This window comes from Eriocheir sinensis, chromosome 16, assembly GCF_024679095.1.
Source record: "Eriocheir sinensis breed Jianghai 21 chromosome 16, ASM2467909v1, whole genome shotgun sequence".
NCBI lineage: Eukaryota > Metazoa > Arthropoda > Malacostraca > Decapoda > Varunidae > Eriocheir > Eriocheir sinensis.
In genome coordinates, this window is record NC_066524.1 from 5,807,619 (window position 1) to 5,827,801 (window position 20,183).

A 20,183-nucleotide genomic window follows, 5' to 3' on the forward strand; every position below is an offset into this window, starting at 1 on the left:
TAGTCGAGTACCCATATCACCCAGATCCACTCACTGAGTGGTGATCTCTCTCTCTCTCTCTCTCTCTCTCTCTCTCTCTCTCTCTCTCTCTCTCTGAATGAAGTGAATATATATTTTTTCGAAAAAAAAAAATAGCATGTATAGTATATTATGGATGTACTCGATCATAGTCTAATAACAATAACAATATTCATTAGCAACCTAAAAAAAAATCGGACATGAAGAATTATCAATAAATCCAATAAATAAATCCGAGCAACTGGTACCGGTACCGAGCAATCTGGTACTGGTACCGTACCGTTTAGCTGGTACCGTTAGTACCAGTACTGGTACCGGTACCTGCCCACCCCTACCTCCCATTGCCTCGTCTCACGTCAGCACACCAGCCACCGCGATCATGGACCTCACGGCCCTACTGCAGTGGATGGAAACGCAGCGACGTGAAGATGAGCGGCAGCGACGTGAGGATGAGAGACAGCGACGTGAGGAAGACAGCGCGTTATGAAGCTTTCATCGCGAATTTAGTGCCGCTCATTCAACCCGTCACGACGTCTCCCACACCACAGCCGCAAGTAGTACCATCCGGGACCCAACAGAATAACGCTTTCATGCCGAGCCCACCCAAAGCAGCCACTCAACCACCACCCGCACTCCACCCCAGTGTTACCTTCCAAAACTTCAGGGAATGGAAGAGGAAATGGACCGACTGTGCTACATTGGTGGATCTCGCAAGCCTTTCTCAAGAGAAACAGCTCATCCAACTGAGGATGTGCTTATCTCTCGAGACGCAGCGCGTATTAAAGCACACTCTAGGAGTTCCTCCAGACGCCGTTTCTCCTGTGCAAGACGTGCTGGATGTTCTTCAGGAACACATCAAGGGCCGAAGAAACAAGGCATTACGTCGACGGGAGCTCTTTTGCATTGAACAAATGGAAGGCGAACAGTTCGGTGACTATGTACGCTTGATGAAGGCATCCGAGGAAGTAGACATCTGTTATGGCCGCTCAGTTGCATTTAGATCCAGTGAATTGAAAAATAACCTTCTAGATCTTGATATATATGGTGGGACGGACCCAGATGTTTTTTTTCCTCTATTGTTTAAGAAGATTGCTACGTTCTTAGCGTCAAAACTTGCTGTAATATTCAGGTTCCTGTCGAAGTCTGGTAGTGTTCCTTCTCGTTGGCGCAAGACCAACATCACCCCCATCCCGAAGGGATCCTCAGCTTCAATTTTTCCTACTGAGTGTCGCCCAATTTCTATTACTCCTATCCTCTCGCTCTCCATATACTGTGATAAATTCAATTAGTTACCTGATTCTCAGTTCGGATTCCGTATGGGTTTGGTAACATGTAACGCTCTCTTGACTTGTTTCTTGTCTCATGACCTGCAGTCTTCTCTGGATCGTGGGCATGGGTCTCGAGTTGTTGCTATTGATTTTAGTTCTGCTTTCGATGTTGTGAATCATTGGGCTCTAATTTATAAACTACAACTCCTTGGTATTGGTGGAAGTCTTCTCAGAATTTTTAAAGAATTTTTAACTAATCGATTACAGGGTGTGGTTGTTGATGGTGCCTGCTCTGCTTCTCTGCCTGTTGTTTCAGGTGTTCCTCAGGGCAGTGTCCTTGGACCTTTATTTTTAATATTTTTTATTTCTGACTTGGGCATTAACCTCGAAAATAAGCTTATTTCATATGCTGATGATACCACTCTATACTCCTCTGTTCACTCTCCTAGCAAAAGAGGTGAAGTTGCTGCATCTCTGAATAGGGACTTGGCAATGATCACCGCTTGATGTCAACTTTGGGGCATGAAGCTTAATGCTAATAAAACGCATTACATTACAATCAGTAGTTCCCGTACCTTGAATCCACCTCATCCTTGTTTGCATATTTTTGGTGACCAGATTAAGGATGTTTCTAGTATTCGTTTGTTGGGAGTCACTCTTGATTCTAAACTGACATTTGAGAAGCACATTCGGTCCATGTCTTCCACTATTGCACAGAAGACAGGCTTACTGCGTAAGTGCTTTAAAATATTTGCTTGTGACTCAGTTGTAATCAAATCTTTTTATGCACTCATTTTGCCCCACTTTGAGTATTGTGCTCCTGTTTGGATGTCTGCTGCCAAGTGCCATTTAAAGTTACTTGACAGAGCTATCAATCCAATCAAATTTATTTCTCCGGCACTTGTTCTTGATCTTGATCATCGGCGTCAAGTTGGTGCCCTTGGCATTTTTTTTAAAAATTTTGTTTTAAGAATAATCGGCATCCCTTACACAATGCTTTGCCTAATCCTTTTACTCCTGCCCGGGTCACGAGGTTTGCTCTTAGTCAAAACGATCTTGCTTTTAATCCTATGAATTTTTGTACGACACAATTCTCACGATGTTTTCTTCCGTCGTTGACAAGTTTATGGAATCAGTTACATAATGAGATTGTCCTTTCTGCAGACATTTCTACATTTAAGTCTCGTGTGAATGTCTTTTTGAAACAGTAATTTTATTTTTCCTCTTTTTGGCTTTGACTGGCCAGCTTCTTAACTATTCGTGGTCTTTGCTTTTCTCCAGTACCTTTTGGTATTTTGTGTGGTTCAACTTGTTGTATCTGCACCCTGAAGGGTGGCTTTGGTAGCTTATAATAATAATAATAATTATAATAATAATAATAATAATAATAATAATAATAATAATAATAATAATAGAGAATGCGAAGAGACTCAGATCAAGTAAGTGATCTTAATGGGTGTCAGAGACGAAAAACTCGTGCGACGCCTTATCTCTCGACGCTTCTTGTACCCTTCGAGACGTAGTGATGGAATGTCGGGCCTACGAAGCTGCCCGCCATACCACGTCTGCCCTGCGAGGCCCCCCTACTGACATAAGGGCTACGTCACAATACCAGAAGGCGTAAAAGAAGGCTTACAAAGCGAAAGCTGTTTCTCAGACTGAGGCACCCTTGTCAAGTGCACAGTGCAATTGCTGTGGAAAGCAGCACACTCATCGTACGTGTCCAGCCGCTGAGCCCATTTGTAGATGTTGTGACCTTAAGGGATATTGGCCACACACACTACGATGCCCCGCCAGGAATGATCAGTGCCGTTTATGCAGTCGTCTCGGCCACTACGACGACTGCTGTAACCAGTCGAAACCCAAGACTCAATACCAGCGACGTACTCCTCGCATCAGCAACAACGCATTACGTCCTCCCCCACCTGCAGTGTTGGAATCACGTCCGACGTATGGGATCGACCCTTCGCCCCAGTGTGAGGTGCCTGCAGCCTATCAACATCACCGTCACCCACAAGAACGTGTCAGCATGCTTGCAGATGATTCTTGACACTGGTTTACGTCACAGTTATAGGCCCGCAATACCTACGACCCCTAGGACTGGCAAAGCATGATCTCGAACCGCCGCCCAAGGCTAAGCGGTTCGCAGCCGATGGTTCCGAGATGGCCCCTGCAGTTGGTTCCTTCGTGGCCGTCATCACTTTCGGCAACAAGTCATGCTCAACGTGGATTGATGTGCACGACGGAGTTCAAACACCTCTGCTTTTCTGCGAACAGTTGAAGGAACTGTCGATCATCCCGGAGGCCTTCCCGAAGCCCATCCTCGAAGTGAAGTATATCAACAGGTTACGCAGCGCAAGCAGCTAAGGGAATGAACACCCACCCGGTAACTCTTCAGAGATCGACTCTCCCGCCACTTCATCCACCACAGCATCTCAACCGCTCTCCATCTCGTGCAGCACATCCCCTTCTGACGCCAGAAAATATTTCCTGAAGGAATTTCGTGATGTTCTTGTCAAGAAGATGCTACAGTCCAAGCCACTTAGGTCGATGACGGGCCCCCCAATGAGGATCCACCAGAAGAACGCCGAACCCTTCGCTATCCACACACATAGGCTAATTCCCCTTGCCTACCGTGAATCGGTGAAGTTGGAACTAGACTCAATGGTGGCCCTGCATATCCCTCACCGACGCCCTTTGCAGCAATTCGCAGTGTCGACCACAAGGCACGTTTCTACACAACGGTCGATGCCCTTTGCGGATACTGGCAAATAGAACTGGCGAAGGAAGACCAACCATTGACCACGTTCACAACACCTTACGGTCGTTTCAAGTACTGCCGTGGTCCCATGGGCTTTGCTGCCACTGGAAATATTTTTGTGTCTGAGGGGACATCGCTCTTCAAGGTGTGACGAACTTTGTGAAAGTTGTCGACGACATGCTCATCAACGATGAGAACTACCCTTCTCACTTACACCGCATTTACGACGTACTACTGAAATGTCGTAGGCATGGAATCACCCTGAATGCGGACAAGCTCGTTATCGCCACACCAGCTGTATCGTTCTGTGGCTACAACCTTTCCAGGGACGGGATAGCAGCTGATCTAGAAAAAGTCCGCACCATCGCAGAGTTCCCCACCCCAGCCAACCTTAAGGGGCTCTCACACATTCCCGGTCCCGGTCGCGACCGTCCCCGATGACTCCCGATAAACCGGTCGCCGGTCGACCGGCTGTAAGATCGGGGATTGTCGGCGGCAGACCGCCGGTCCACCGCCGGTCGACCCTGAGTACCACAGACGCAGCCAACCACCGCCGATCAACTTTAAAATTTTCAAAGATATCGGCGATGCGCCCGGTCGACCGGCGGTGTCGAAAAATGTCGCCGGTCGACCGGCGGTCAACCGGCGGTCGACCGGCGGTCAGCCGCCGACACCCACGGCAGACCGGCGGCAGACCGGCGGTAGACCGGCGGTAGACCGCGAGTGAACACCTGTGTCTGACCTGGGGATTAGCGAGGGAGGAAGGAGGAAAACGAGGAGGAACAGGTAGGAGCGAGGGATGAAGAGAGAGAGGGAGATAAGATAAAGGAGGAAGAGGAATGGGTGAAAGAGAGAGAGAAAAAAAAAAAAAAAATATATATATATATATATATATATATATATATATATATATATATATATATATATATATATATATATATATATATATATATATATATATATATATATATATATAGAGAGAGAGAGAGAGAGAGAGAGAGAGAGAGAGAGAAGGGAAAGGAATGGAAGGAGGAACAGGTGGGAGGGAGTAAGAAAGAGAGAGGGAGGGAGGGAGGAGAGTGAGGAAGGAAGGGAGAGGATGGAAAGAGATGAAAAAAAGGAGGAAGAGGAATGGGTGAAAGGAGAGAGAGAGAGAGAGAGAGAGAGAGAGAGAGAGAGAGAGAGAGAGAGAGAGAGAGAGAGAGAGAGAGAGAGTTTTATGCGCACGAATGAATTTAGGTATGAAGCTGTTTATGAGGTAATTATAAATATATGAAAATGCAAAGAAAGTGTTTTCTCGTCGATGTGCCGCAGGTCTACCGCCGACTGACCTACTGCAGTCGCCGGTCGGAAAAATCGAAAATCGTATATGGTCGCCGGTCTACCGCCGGTAAACCATCGGCTTACCTGCGGTAAGCCGCCGGTCCGGGGATTATTGCCTATTTTGTCGGCGGTCAGGCCCCGATCGGCTTGTCGGGAGTCATCGGGGACGGTCGCGACCGGGATCGGGAATGTGTGAGAGCCCCTTTACGGATCTGCGCTCCTTCATAGGTCTCCTGAATCAGCTGGCGGAATTATCCCTGCACATCTCTGCAGCTGCACAACCACTTCGCCCCCTGTTGAGCCCCAAGAAAACCTTCCTTTGGACTCCTGATCACAAGACGGCATTCCAGAACGTGAAGAAAGCTTTGACAAGTCTGCCTGTCCTCCCCACGTTCGGTCCCGCCTTTCCCACTGTCTTACAAACCGACTCCTCTCGCTTGTATGGCATCAGTTATGCTTTGTTGTAGGATCATGGCGGAGGAAGGTTTAGAATCGTCCAGTGAGTTCGAGGTTTCAGACTGACACAGAAACGCGCTACGCCGCTATTGAGCTTGAGCTTCTGGCTGTTGTGTGGGCAACATCGAAATGCAAGCTTTATCTCATCGGCCTGCAGCATTTCGAGCTCATCACTGACCATCGCCCGTTGGCACCAATCCTGAACTATTACTCCCTAGACGCCCTCGAGGAACCCCGACTCCAGCGCCTGAAAGAGAATCTCTCATCGTACATCTTCACAGCAGTGTGGCGCGCGGGTAAGCATCTCTGTATCCCTGATGCTTTGTCCCGTTCGCCCGTCGGCCACCCTGCCCCAGAGGACGAAGTGTTGAACACCGAGACCTGCTCATCCATCAACGCTGTTGTAACCGTGCAGGCCATCCAGTCCCTTGCCATCCCACAACGTTCGGAGAATTCGTCCCCCGACGATATGGCACTCGAGGACCTACAAGTTGCAGCTCGAAGCGACCCCTCATACGTAAGGCTACGTGAAGAACGGTTTTCCTCGAAATCTATGACTTTCACTCGACACTCCTCCCCTATTGGATGTAGCGCTACGTGAGGACCTTTATTTTGATGGCCACCTTGTTCTCTACGGAACACGCGTTGACATCTCTGCAGCCCTACGCCGCAACGTCTTAGCTCGCCTCCACGACAGCCATCGAGGAGCAGAGGCCGGGAATCAACTCTGATTTCGTAAACTCCGTCCGAGCATACGAGCCCTATCAAGCCATGCAGTGCAGCCAGCCGCAGGAATCATTTCCTCTGCGATGACAATCTCAACAGACAGTTTGAATCTGTTTCGGTGGATTTTTTTTTTGCTGTAGCTGGAAAATCGTTCATCGTCATCGCTGACCGCCTCTCAGGTTGGCCCGTCATGATACCGTGAGGTAACGACACAATGCCCGCCGCCACCATCTGCAAGTTGCTCCATTACTTCAGGGACATGGGCGTCCCAGTGCTTCTTCGGACCGACGGAGGACCCCAGTTTACGAGCCGGAACTTCGCAGCCTTTCTTGACCTCTGGGGAGTCAGACATGTGGTGTCTTCGCCGCACTACCCATAATACAACGGTCACGCCGAGGCTGCGGTCAAGTCAGTAAAACATCTGATTCTTAAGGTAGCTTCATCGGGCAACATTGACTGTGAGGACTTCGATCGGGGACTGCTAGAGCTCCGAAACACTCTGAACTACAGCGGCCGTTCTCCAGCTCTACGTTCCTATGCCCCAGCGCACCCACAGTCCTTCCTGGAAAAGTGGCACACCCAGACGGAACTGAGCGACCGACGAGCTGCCAAACGTGCACAAGTCGTCGAGAGCACCTACAACGCGCATGCCCATCCCCTTCCCAAACTGAAGATCAACAACCAAGTTCGGATTCAAGAACCAACATCTCTGCATCTCTGCGTTGGGACAAAGTCTGCACCATCATGGGACTGGGCAAGTCGCGAGCCTACCATGTCCGGCTACCGAGCAGCCCCGTCTGGTGGGGTAACCGATGTTTCCTCCGTCCTGTGCACTTCACCACAGCCAGCCCCCCGAGTCTGAATGAACAGGCTGCTCACCGTGACGATCCAGCCCCTCGCCGCTCAGAACTATCAAGCTGAAGCAGTTCGCTCAAAATCTTGCTATGAGCGTGACGGGGGCAGGGAGGTGCGGGTTAGTTTAGTTAGTTATTTAGAAATAGATTAGTGAAAATAGATGGTGCATGACGTGGGTGGGGGAAATGGATCATCGGGTGGTGGAGGAAACAGGAGGAGGTGAACGACGTGGGTGGAGGGAAGGGATCATCGGGTGGTGGAGGAAACAGGAGGTGCATGACGTTGTTGGAGGGAATGGATCATTGGGTGATGGAGGAAAGAGGAGGAGGTGCATGACGTGGGTGGAGGGAAGGGATCATTGGGTGATGGAGGAAAGAGGAGGAGGTGCATGACGTGGGTGGAGGGAAGGGATCATTGGGTGATGGAGGAAAGAGGAGGAGGTGCATGACGTGGGTGGAGGGAAGGGATCTTTGGGTGGTGGAGGAAACATGAGGTACATGACATGGTTGAAGGAAATGAATCGAAAAGGAGGAAACAAGAGGTGCGTGGAATAAATGGAGGAAAGCAGGAGGGACAAAGCATGTGTGAATGTGTTGCCAACTCACGTGTCGCGGCACTTGGCATTCACATCCCGTTGAGCCCCGGCACGGCAGGCAGCCAGGAGGGGCTCGATCACATTGCCTGGCGTGGCGTGGGGCAGGGCAGAACGGCGTCCCCTAAGCTGCTGCTGGTGCTGTACTCCTTGGTGTTGATGACTGTAATGGCTCTGGTGCTGGTGCTGATGTGACTGTTGGCCCCGTGTTGGCACCGCCCTGGCAAAATGAACAGAAAGGAAGGAGAGATGACTTCTAGGAACACTTACCTCTGCAAACACTTACGGAGATATAGATACGAGGTGTGTCAGAAAAGTTCTAGGACTGGGGTCACACACACACACACACACACACACAAAATATATATATATATATATATATATATATATATATATATATATATATATATATATATATATATATATATATATATATATATTACAGAAAAATTATACAAACTACAATTTTTCCCTTTCGAAGTAATCCCCCTCGTGTCTAACGCATTTCCCATTCTGTTCCGCCACGCCTCCATGCACTTCTGGAAGGATTTCTGGAAGGATTCTCCCGGGATACTCCGCACTTCCGTCACGGCCCTCTTGATGGCTTCCAGGTCCGGAAAACGGGTCCCTTTGATGACCCCCTTGAGCTTGGGGAAAAGGAATTAATCGCACAGAGCCAGTTCGGGTGAGTAGGGAGGCTGCTCCAACACGGCAATGTTCTTATCGGCCAGGAACTGCCGGATGCTTAGTGTGTTGTTAGCCGGCGCGTTGTCGTGGCGAAGCAGCCATGAATTTTAGTTTTTTTCGGTATTTCGTTGGAGATATGCTCCAAGGGAGGAAGGCGGTGCATGCCGCGCAACCACCCAGACGGTAGAGAGAGGACCAATCCTTCAAGTGGAGGCCCAACAACGGGGCTGGGATGACGGAAAGACCCCAACCTTTCCACTCCCAATGAGAGAGAGAGAGAGAGAGAGAGAGAGAGAGAGAGAGAGAGAGAGAGAGAGAGAGAGAGAGAGAGAGAGAGATTCTCTTGACATTATACACTTTTACGTTGTTACTTTGTGTGTGTGTGTGTGTGTGTGTGTGTGTGTGAGAGAGAGAGAGAGATGTGGAGGCGGGGCTGTGGAGGAGTGGGAATTATAAATCCCTTTAACATAAGAACATAAGAACATAGGGAAACTGCAAGAGGCCGAGTGGCCTACACAGGGCAGCTCTAGAATCCACCCCACTACTCACGATGGGTGAGGTGTAGTGTCATGGCTTACAGGTAGAGGCTTGATCCTCGTTTACCTTCGGTACGGGAGTACGCTCCAGTACCCTGTCTCCTTACTGCACCCACACCTCACTGCCACCTGTCATCCTCGTCCATGTGGCTATCCAGTCTACTCTTAAAACAAGCTATCGTCCCTGCACTATGTGACTGCTGAATGTATTCCATTCCCCCACCACCCTATTACTAAACCACTGCTTGCCTATATCTCTCCTAAATCTATACTTTTCCAATTTAAATCCATTACTGCGTGTTCTATCCTGCTGTACTTATATCGCTTTTGTTGAAACCCTTGACCCATTTTAAGGCGGAAGGGACGGAGGGCGGGAAGAGGGGGAGATAAGGAAGTGGTGCAGAAGTGTGTGTGTGTGTGTGTGTGTGTGTGTAACAAAAACGAGAGAGAGAGAGAGAGAGAGAGAGAGACACAGAGAAACTCCCTTCCGTCACTCACACACACACACACACACACAGACAAACAATCATACAACTTCACCCCTTCAAAGAATCCCAGAACACCTGGTTGGGTGGCTACATCCAAAAAGATCTAACTGCCTTGCTAATCTCTTAATTGCCTTTACCTGCTGCCGCTAGGCATATAGGCGTAAACGAGCCCGGTATTTTGGGCCGTAACGACTTGAAATATTTGTAATGTCTAGCCATCATCTTTATCTTATCACTAAAAATAACCTATTACATTCACTGTTTTATTGAAAAAAATAATAATTGTTGTCCGTTGACATGGGTTGAGTATCGATTTGAAATGGCATTCTGAGGCTAATATATGCCACAGTGCGGGACTTTTTTCTTGGGTTAAGTCACTTGTGTTCCATGTTTTGCTGCATGGATGTGAGACATGGACAGTGAAAAGTGACTTGAACTAGGCATATAGGTGCCTTTGGTAACAAATGCTTTCGCAGAGTCATGGGGAATCGCCAGAATGACTTCGTGTCAAACCAGCAACTATATGATGAGACTGAATCGAGGCCCATTACCAACTTAGTCCTTGAACGCCAACTGCGGCTTGAGGGCACGTGGGACGCTTTCCTGTTCCTGATACTATTCATAAGGTTATTTCTGTACGGGATAACCCTGAGTGAATGAGACCAAGTGAATCCTTACGTAATTCAAGGCTTGGGGATTTTGATCGCCCCTGGCAAGAGGGCCTTGTAATGGAAAGGGTAGCTGCGTGGAGGCTTGGTCGGTGAGGACCGTCGGGAAAGGAGAGGCGCCACCTGCTATATTTTCCCCGTCAAATAGTTAGAAGAACAGTTTCCTTCGGAGATTGTTAGAGAGAAAATGTGTTAAGTATATAACAGAGAAAAAAAATCTAATAAATGAAAAACATGAGTGCACTTTATATTTGTGTACTTGTTTTCTAAAAACAAATGATAAATCACCTTTTTAGTGCATAAATTGTATATCTATGAAGACTCACACGAAGTTTTTGTTACAGTAGTTCACATAATTGTTTGGTGGTTTAATTTAGAAGTAGGGGCTGATCTATTAAAATATGGAGTGCAGAGTCATCAGCCTCCCAAAGCTGTTTTACTTTCTATTTTCCTTTCTTTCCTGTTCACTCTTCTTTCTTCTTCTTTCTTAAGTAGCTGGGAGATTTATTCCCTCAAGAGTCCTGCGTCCTGTCCTACGGCCAATTGTCAGTCCAGGCCCTGATTTGGGTTGGTTGGGGAGGGACTTTTAAATCCCCTTCTTACAAATGTTTTACGGACGATTTTTTTTGTCATTTCCTTAGCTTTCATACAATACCGTCACTTTTTTCATTGGTTAGAAACTAAAGGAGGAGCATTTCTTCAAATACCCATAACTTTCGTTTTGAGAAAACGGCCGTTTTCTCACACTGCTTAACGGAGGGAGCGGCACACAAGCGCTCTCGTTAAGGGATTATGCCATATCAGGAGCAGTGATATAATTTTAGAGGAACATCACAAAAATAAGCAAACAAAAGCCTATATAGTGTGTAATGGTATAGAGTATAGACAATGCCAAAAAATAGAAAACTGGGGCATAAAGAGGGAGGACTACTCAGATGCCCTTGATACTTATTTTTTGAAAGGGAAAATTTCGGCATAGACACCTAAAACTATTACATACTATGGATATATGATAGAGGAGTCTTTCGTAATTTTTTTCCCAAAAAGTGATATCTTCGATGTTTTCAGATTTTACAGGCGGAGGGTCCCCTTAAAGAAATAAGACATTGAAAGCATCTCCTTACCCGCTAAAGAAGTCTCGGTGTTCGTGGGTTACCGGGGGACTGTCTATTGCCGAGGATGAGCCGCGTGGTGGAACATTAGCCAGGCGGGAAAAGTCCAACTCTTCCCTCACACTGCTGTCATATGTCTCGTAAATCTCAAGGGATGGCTGTTGGTGCTCAAGACTGCCAAGTACGAGGTGGCCTGGGGGCAGAGCTGGTGGATGAGGCAACAAATGCGACAAATGTGGACTGAGGGCTGAAGACTCACGGTCAGGGTTGGAGGGGGATGACTGATTGCGAAGCATAGACGGCTCTGACGTCTTCAGGTGGAGTAAAGAAGCATAGGACTGGTCTGGGCCAGAAAAGGGTATAGGAGAGACCCGAGGGAAGGAGGTCTGATGATGAACAGCTGGATAAGAGTTATGAGCAGAAGAGGGCGGGGTCTGAGAGGTAGAGAAGTATGAGGGCGGATCAGTGAGGGTTGGAGAGCCCTGTTGATTTGGATTGAAGTAGTGCGTGGGCAAAGAATGGGAGGAAGGTTTCTGAGTATATTGTTGATAATGGTGTGGAAGAAATGTTGGAGGGGACTGTGAGGGGACCTCTGAAGGGTGAAAATATTGAATGGAAGGGGTAGGTGAAGGGTGAGACGTTTTGGGGGTGGTCGGAGACAGGCGGTCTCTCTGAGAACCTTCCTTCAATGTCCCATCAAGAGGCCGGGACACTCCTTGTCCTGGTGATGTTTGAAGAGCTTCACCATGCTGAAGCGATGCAGAGAACAACCCTGAATGACCTACAGTATCCTGACCACTTGTGATGTTTCCTTTTTGCAACCTCGTATATGCCTTCGTTTGGTCATTCGTTGGACCTGCTCGTCCAGAGTCTCCTGCCTTGCCATCAAACCTCTCTGGATTCTCACTATTAGCTCTCTCTGGTCCTAGGACATGCTGCGTTGATCCAGGGGAAAAGCCTGGAACTGGAGACGGAGTGAACATGGGATCTTGGCCAGAGCCCAGTGCTGAAGACGGGCTGGGGTCTAGAGCAGAAGCTTTGGAAGTAACAGGATCAACAACGACCTCCGTGGCAGGAGTGGGAGAGAACGCCACGATATCCCTGGTAAAGGCACCATACTGCTGTATCAAATACTCCAGCGTCGCTTCATCGAAAACTTGGTAGCCCGCGTCGTCAAGGCCCACACACACACCCCTCAGTGTGTGCAGCGCCAAAGAATACCAAGTCTTGGCGGGACACACGCCGCTCCCCTGCAGTAAGGTAAAAAAAAAAGCGTGAAGGAATTTAGAAAGAGTTAGAAAATCTCAAGTAATAAAGGCAGATTAGAATACATTACCCGACATGGAAGAAAGGACAGGAGGAGACGCCCATGCCATGCATGATGGGAAAAAAATAACAAATGAGTATACAGCAATATAAAATCAAATAAAATGATAAGTGAAGAAAGCATATAAGCTGGGGTCACACATTCCCCTTGTTGGCAACCGAATATTGGTAGTTGGCAACCGAACACGTCAAACGTAAGGGGATATTACGTAAAACGTTAGTGAAACTGTGTACAGTCGGGGGGGGGGGGGGGGTTACGCATGACCGGAGTAGCCACGTGGGTCCGGGAGGTGCGTGGCGCGGAATTGTCCGCGCGGAAGTTATTGAAATTCAAATCACGGTCGTGGCTCGCGCTCCCGTATGTCAAAAGTCGGGAAATATTACGACCGCCCGGGCCATCATGGCCGTCTGACGGGGGCATCCCCGTCAGACGTAAAACGCTCGCCCATCAGACGTAAGCGGCTCCCGTCAATCGTAAAAATTTCCCGTCAAACGGGAAATTTTACGCCGGAAGAGCACCAACATTATCCTGCCGGAGGAGACGGAGCGAATGCTGGGAGAGTGGCTGGAGTTCGAGGTGCCTTTTTTATACGATAAGGGCGATCCCAGGCACAAGCAGAAGAAACACATATAACATGTTTGGGTGGAGAAGGCAGCCAGTCTGGACCCCCCGTCGCCACCCAGGACTTGAAGACGTGGTTCTCTTCTCTCCGCTACAGGTTCGGCAGGCTCTCCAAGGAGAAAAGTGGTGAAGGGGCCCGCAGGCTGACGGAGAGGGAGAAGTGGATCGTCACCATGTTAAGGTTTCTGAAGCCACACATCGTGCGCCAAAGGAAGCCCCGGACACTTGGTATCCCTAAGGCTGATGGTGTTGTGGGCAACCCGAAAGAAACACAAAGAAACACAAAGGAAGAACAAACAACAGCAGACCTGCTGGTCCTTACGAGGCTGTTTGTGACAAGCTACACTAACTATCTAATCAAAGGTGGAAGATGGAGGACAGCAAAGGCGAAGGCTCCTCCCCACCCCACCATCCCTCCAGCCAAAGCTGGCAGGAAAGGAAAAAGAACCATGCAGCATGGAAAAACTGCATGGAAATTATGTAGGACAGAGGAAAGAAGTTAAGAACTACCATTACTGCTACCACTAACCGGGCGATAAAAGCGGACAAAGACAACAGTATTCGAAAGAACTTAACGTTATTACGACAATGAGTAATATCTTAGTTGCTGGTTGGATTCAAAATCCTTGTACTATCAACGACATCACAGGGAAGAGAGTTCCAAACATTAACAACTCGATTGAAGAAGTGTTTAGCTTCGTGCGACGAGAATCTTTTACCACTTATCTTCAAATTGTGATTTCTTCTTGTTCTATTTGATCGATCAGTTGTGAAGTAATCTTCCGCATTAATATCACTGAACCCTTTAAACATTTTAAACACTTCTATTAGATCGCCTCGCATTCTTCGTTTTGATAGACTGAATAAATTTACTTCTTTAAGCCTTTGTTCATATGATAAATTTCTCAACCTAGGAATCATCTTTGTTACTCTTCGTTGAACCCGTTCCAACTTTTCTATGTCTTTTCTGTAGTAGGGAGACCAAAACTGTACACAGTACTCTAGACGGGGTCGAACCAACGAATTATACTGTTTTAATATTACTTTTTTTCCGATTGATTATTAAAGACTCGTCCGATGAAGCCAACCAATTTGTTTGCAGTTTTAACTACCTCTGAACAATGCTGACCGGGCTTTAAATCGCTTGATATAGTGATTCCAAGATCCTTTTCTTTACTTACTGCAGAAAGTTGTTGGCCATTCATTACGTACCGAACGCGATTGTTATTTTTTCCGATGTGCAACAGTTTACATTTGTCAACGTTAAATTTAATTTGCCATTGACTGGCCCAACGTGCAAGTCGATCTAGATTTGATTGTAAAGCTTCTTCGTCGAGTGTCGCAGTTACTTTACTAGCAATTTTTGCGTCATCAGCAAATTTTGATACTTTGCGAGTGAGCCCATCATCGATGTCATTAACATAAATTAAGAAGAGCATGGGGCCAAGCACTGATCCTTGAGGTACGCCGCTTCTGACGTCGAGCCAGTTAGATGTAACACCGTTTAGAACTACTCTGTTTCCGCTCAGAGAGCCAGTCCACAAGCCAATGTGAATGTTACCCGAGATACCGTGCGCCATTAGTTTGCAGAGCAATCGTTGGTGGGGGACCTTATCAAATGCCTTTTGAAAATCCAGATATATGATATCTACTGATCTGCTTTCATCGAACACCTCAAAAATATAATGAAAAAAATCAAGTAAGTTAGTTAAACACGAACGTTTACTACGGAAGCCATGTTGCGAATTATTTATCATATTATTTTCTTCAAAAAAATTCACCATATTGTCGCGAATGATAGTCTCCATTCACTTACAAACAATCGATGTCAGGCTAATTGGTCGATAGTTTCCTGGATGAGACTTGTCCCCCTTTTTGAAAGGGAGTACTGCAGGGTCTTATAGGATTTACCCGTAGCGAGGTAACGTAGGGTGATGGCCACCCGTAGACCAGGAGGCATAAGTTTTCGCCAGAACGTAGGTTTCTTCTGAATGTGGGGGGTGACACGTTCCACTATCTCATCAAAAAGTGGACATTCTCTGGCCAACTCTTGCATCAGGTTCTCATAATGGCCATGTTCAAGCCTTCGTTACAGATACGGCCACACCACACTCTCCTCTTGGTCCTTTCCTTCTTCTCTTGTTCCTCTCGATAGATGAAGTTTGCTACTGCAAGCAGTTCCAAGACTTCGATGTAGGAAAGGATGCCTTTCATTAGCTGCGTGTTATGCCTGTTCTCCGGTTTTATTAGGGAGTTCACAAAATTGAACTTCTCCAGGATGAATTCCGCGATGGTGTTCATGGTGCCGATGAAGAACTGGGAATGGGAATGGTGTGGCCATTCCTGCCCTTTTGTAGTTCCTAGATTCCAACCCAGACCTACGTGGTTGACAAAGACTGTCTTTGTCTGTGTTTGGACAGACGGGGTGCGCCAACGATTGTCCGGAAACGGTCGAGGTAAGTCCTAAAAAGTCCCGGTAAGTCCTTAAAAGTCCAAAGACATACGGCCTCAGCTACGTAGGTCTTGTGGGGGCGTGGCATGGGCGTGGCCTGTGTTCCCGCAAATCGGGCCGCCAATGCGGACCACCGGAGACATGCTTACGCAAGTCGTAAACACGCACGTAGCGCAATACGACTACAAAGGAACACAAAGGAAGAACAAACAACAGCAGACCTGCTGGTCCTTACGAGGCTGTTTGTGACAAGCTACACTAACTATCTAATCAAAGGTGGAAGATGAAGGACAGCAAAGGCGAAGGCTCCTCCCCACCCCCCATCCCTCCAGCCAAAGCTGGCAGGAAAGGAAAAAGAACCATGCAGCATGGAAAAACTGCATGGAATTTATGTACGTTACGATGTTACGACTGACGTAATAATGGCCCCGTAAGCGGTACGTCTGTCGGGAAGTGCAATACTCGGGGTTATTACGGGCGTACACGGCCGGACTATGCCCGACAACACAAAAAATTAGCGCTTACGCCTGACGGGAGCTGTCGGGAGCAATATACGGGAATGTGTGACTCCAGCTTATAGAAGCTCGGCTATTCAAGCAGTAGGATGAGTTGTCTTGAATGAACAAAATCACAAACATAAAACACACACACACACACACACACACACACACACACACACACACACACACACACACACACACACCCGGCCCAGTTGATAACACTTCCCATCCTGTGCGGAGGGCACGAAAGGCAAGTAGTCGGATCCTCGACGTAGGTTCTTCCCACCGCAAGGATCGGGCAGACACTCCGGGGAGCTGCTGAAGTCCTTGAACCACAGCACCTGCATGAAAGTAAAACAAAGGACTTACTAAGGATGGAGGGACAAGAAGAAAGTATATTTGGATAGTTCGGAGTCAAGTCATAGCCAGCAGTTTAGAAAAGAACGACACTAAAGCTGATAGGAGCTGAATATAGCTGAAGAACCGGAAACAAAGTTAGAGGTCATGGTATATACAGAGCTAGATGACCAAGAAACAAGGTGGAGGGCCAGGAGTAAAGTGGAGAGTCTGCAGTACAGCCAGAGGACAAGGAATATAGATGGCTGATAGGAATCTGCTGGACCAGTACTAAATCTAGAAGGACGGCATAAGAGACAGAGCATTCTGGAGTGCCGGAAATATACCTGAAGTTCCTGGTTGGAGCTTAAAGCATGGCTAAAAAGCTAAACGGCTGGTAGTAAACCTGGAAGGCCAGCCGTAAACCTAGTGTGCTGGAAGGAAAGCTGTAGAGACGGGAGTAAAGCTAGAGAGTCGGCAGTAAGACTGAAGCTGGAAGACCAGCAGTAAGGCTGGAGGACAAACACTAAAGTTGATGGAATGAAAGGAAAGCTGGAGTGCTGGGACTAAAGCTGGAGAGCCGATAAAAGTTATACGAGGATGGGAGTGGCTGAAATGCCGAAAAGTTGGAGGGCAGGAGTAAAGCTGAATGGCCATCAGTAAAGTTGGAGAGGAGTAAGTAAGACTAAAGGGCAGAGAGTAAAGTTGGGAGCTATCAGGTAGATAGGTGTGGAATGTATGCCGCAATAGCTGCTCTGTTTAGTGTCACAATGTTTAGGCGAAGTTAGGTTATTTTGACAGTGACAATAGCACGAGAAACTCCGCTGACATGTCGCCGGCACACCACCGCCCAGAGAAAAGCCGCCAGGAGAGAGCAGACGAAGCCAGGAGACAAAGGTGGACAGGTGTGCCGGGCATTTAGGCGACTCCTGACTTTCACTGATACTATATTTGTGTAAGTTTGTAGAATAGATCATCTAATTTACACAACGACTTTTACCCATCCAGAGAGAGACAGAAGTGACGGCTTTCGCTCGGCCCACGATATCACTCCCACAAACTACTTAAGGAAAGGCCTTGTGTAACCTAAATAACTTTCAACAAACATTTTTATGAAGTACAGTAACTGTGTTTCCAGTCCTGAACAGTGAAGTAACAGTTCGAGCCTAGCAACTTTTAACAAAAGAAACATAAATTTTAAACAGTTAATATAAATGGTGCAACATGACGATTTTTATGAACAGACCCGAAGTGTTTATATATCTCTAACATATATATTCAGTAAATTATAAATGAGGCGAAAACAGAGTGAGAGGGCAGTGAGAAGAGCGAAACGCATTATTTTAAAGCTGACGGCAGCACTCATGACCTTCGTCCCTTGCCTCCGTGAGTGTAGTCAAGACAGCCCCTAACCCGCCACACGCCGGCGCAACTCTGACCAACATTTGGGTGTCTCGCTTAGGAAGTCGAGAGCCACTTAAGCAAATGAACCTGCTTACCAAGCCCTGAAAAAGCTCCGCTTCGAACCTCCTCTCAGATAAGTGCTATCCTAACAGCTGATGCCTGCCTCGTGTCGGACATGGATGAGGAAAGGGTCGTTGAGCTGAGTACTTTCAGCAGCTGTACACGGCGGACTCTTCGAGTGGGGAACTTCCGGTTGCTGGGTTGCTGGTGGTGGATGCTGATCCACCCATCGACGAAAGTCCACCCTCTTTTGACGAGGTCAGAGGCTGTGGCAAAGATGAGGGGTGAAAAGGCACCTGGCATCTATAACATCACACTGCGGAGCTGCTCAAAGCTGAAGGTGAGACCATGACTTGCGGGTTGCATGCGGTCTTGTCAGGTACTATTCCTCCTGACTCGCCCCGTCGAAGGAGAGTCACCTTGTCGTGGTGACGGGGTTTGAAGCGGGGTTGGCGGTGTGGCGTCCCTGTGGTTTCTCTGTTCCTACAGTTCTCATGTCAATACGGCGCGTGCGCGGCCAACCCACTAGTCTAGACTCCGCCCACATAAGCACGTGGATCGACTAACAACAAGCACACACATGCACGCACGCACGCATCGTCTTGAACACTGCTCTTTTTTCCATTAGGTATGTTTGATTTGTCTGAATCACTCACCAAAGAATTTCATACACACTCTAGGAAATGTTGAAATCGTTTCAGTTTGATAGAAACATCTGTCATGGGAACCTGACGTGTGCGTGCGTGTGTGCGTTTGTTGTTAGTCGACCCACGTGGTTATGTGGGCGGAGTCTAGACTGGTGGGTTGGCCGCGCGCGCGCCGTATTGACATGAGAACTATAGGGACAGAGGAACCACAGGGACGCCACAGCGGCATCACCTACCGCTGTCCTCGTGAACCAAGTGCTCCCCCCTCATCACTACTAGAGGAGGCCTTCTGGTGATGTTGCCTGCGCCCGCCTTTACACCACCTACGGCAGGGCTATTGTCTCCCCACGTGTTTGCCGTGCGTGACGTCCCGTATACTCCCCTTCATCTGGGAGTTGAGTCCACCGCGGGGCGGGGTGTAGTTCCTCTCGATGGGCAACACGCTCCTTTGATGGGAGGGTTGGGGTAAGACGGGTGGTTCAGTATGGCCCCGCTGAATCAATCGGCTGGTCATGTATTGGCTAGGGTCAAGCGGTCACTGTCGGCTGGGCGATCGCAACGGTCCTGCGGCCGCCATTAAACGCCTGGCAGTGGCGTATACTTTCCCACTACCCATGGGACTGTTGGGTGCGGTCTGGCCCCAACATCCAGCCTCCCCTTGTTGGTCCCCGTGGTGAGTGGGGGTGTGAGGTAGTGAAAAGCAATGCTAGTGTATAAGTATTAATACTCCACTACCCCGGCCTGCCTTACTGCCTGATGTCCGCCTGTCCCCGGATTCTTCTAAACGGTCCTCTCTCATCGCCACTTTTTTTTTTTTTACGACGCGGCCTATTGCGCCGGCAGGCTTCTTCCCGGTGGGGCCTGATGGTCGGCCCAAGGCTTCTTCCCGGTGGGGCCTGATGGTCGGCCCAGCCCGTTCTGGCGCAGGCGAGTGTTTATAGTGGCGCCATCTTGCATTGGCTCATGCTTCCCCCCGGAACTCGTTCTTGATTCGCTTGGACGGCTTCCTCTAGAGTCCGGGTTGATGGGTGGTCTTCAGGACAGCATGTGGGTAGTTTTAAGCCACTGGCTGGTGGTCCGAATCGAGTTAAGAACCACTGCCGTAGAGGGTCTGCCCAAGACAAGTCCGTGGGACAGAAATGTACACGGAATAGTTCACGTAAACCTGGGAACTCCCCAGTCTCCCAAATAGAAGTTAGGCCTGGGGGAGGCGGCGGCTGAACGGATAGCGAGACGGCCCCGCGTTCAGGAGGACGCGAGTTCAATCCCCGACCGGTGCCACCAAGCTGGGATTTTTCAGCCGCCGCCGAGTGGCTTAAGACTATCCACATGCTGTCCAGAAGACC

General features: G+C 48.3%; 1 protein-coding gene across 1 annotated transcript in view; it reads right to left on the bottom strand.

Annotated features, from left to right (window-relative positions):
- The window catches only part of LOC126999212 (LIM domain-containing protein A-like), a 55,480-nt gene that overhangs the window by 26,758 nt on the left and 8,539 nt on the right, over positions 1-20,183 (bottom strand). Inside the window, exons 2-4 of the mRNA XM_050861540.1 lie at positions 16,594-16,731; positions 11,503-12,740; positions 8,013-8,219 (exon numbers count right to left, since the gene is read on the bottom strand). Coding sequence (XP_050717497.1) covers positions 8,013-8,219; positions 11,503-12,473 — 1,178 coding nt within the window. The 5' untranslated portion in view covers positions 12,474-12,740; positions 16,594-16,731. The remainder of the gene's footprint in view (positions 1-8,012; positions 8,220-11,502; positions 12,741-16,593; positions 16,732-20,183) is intronic.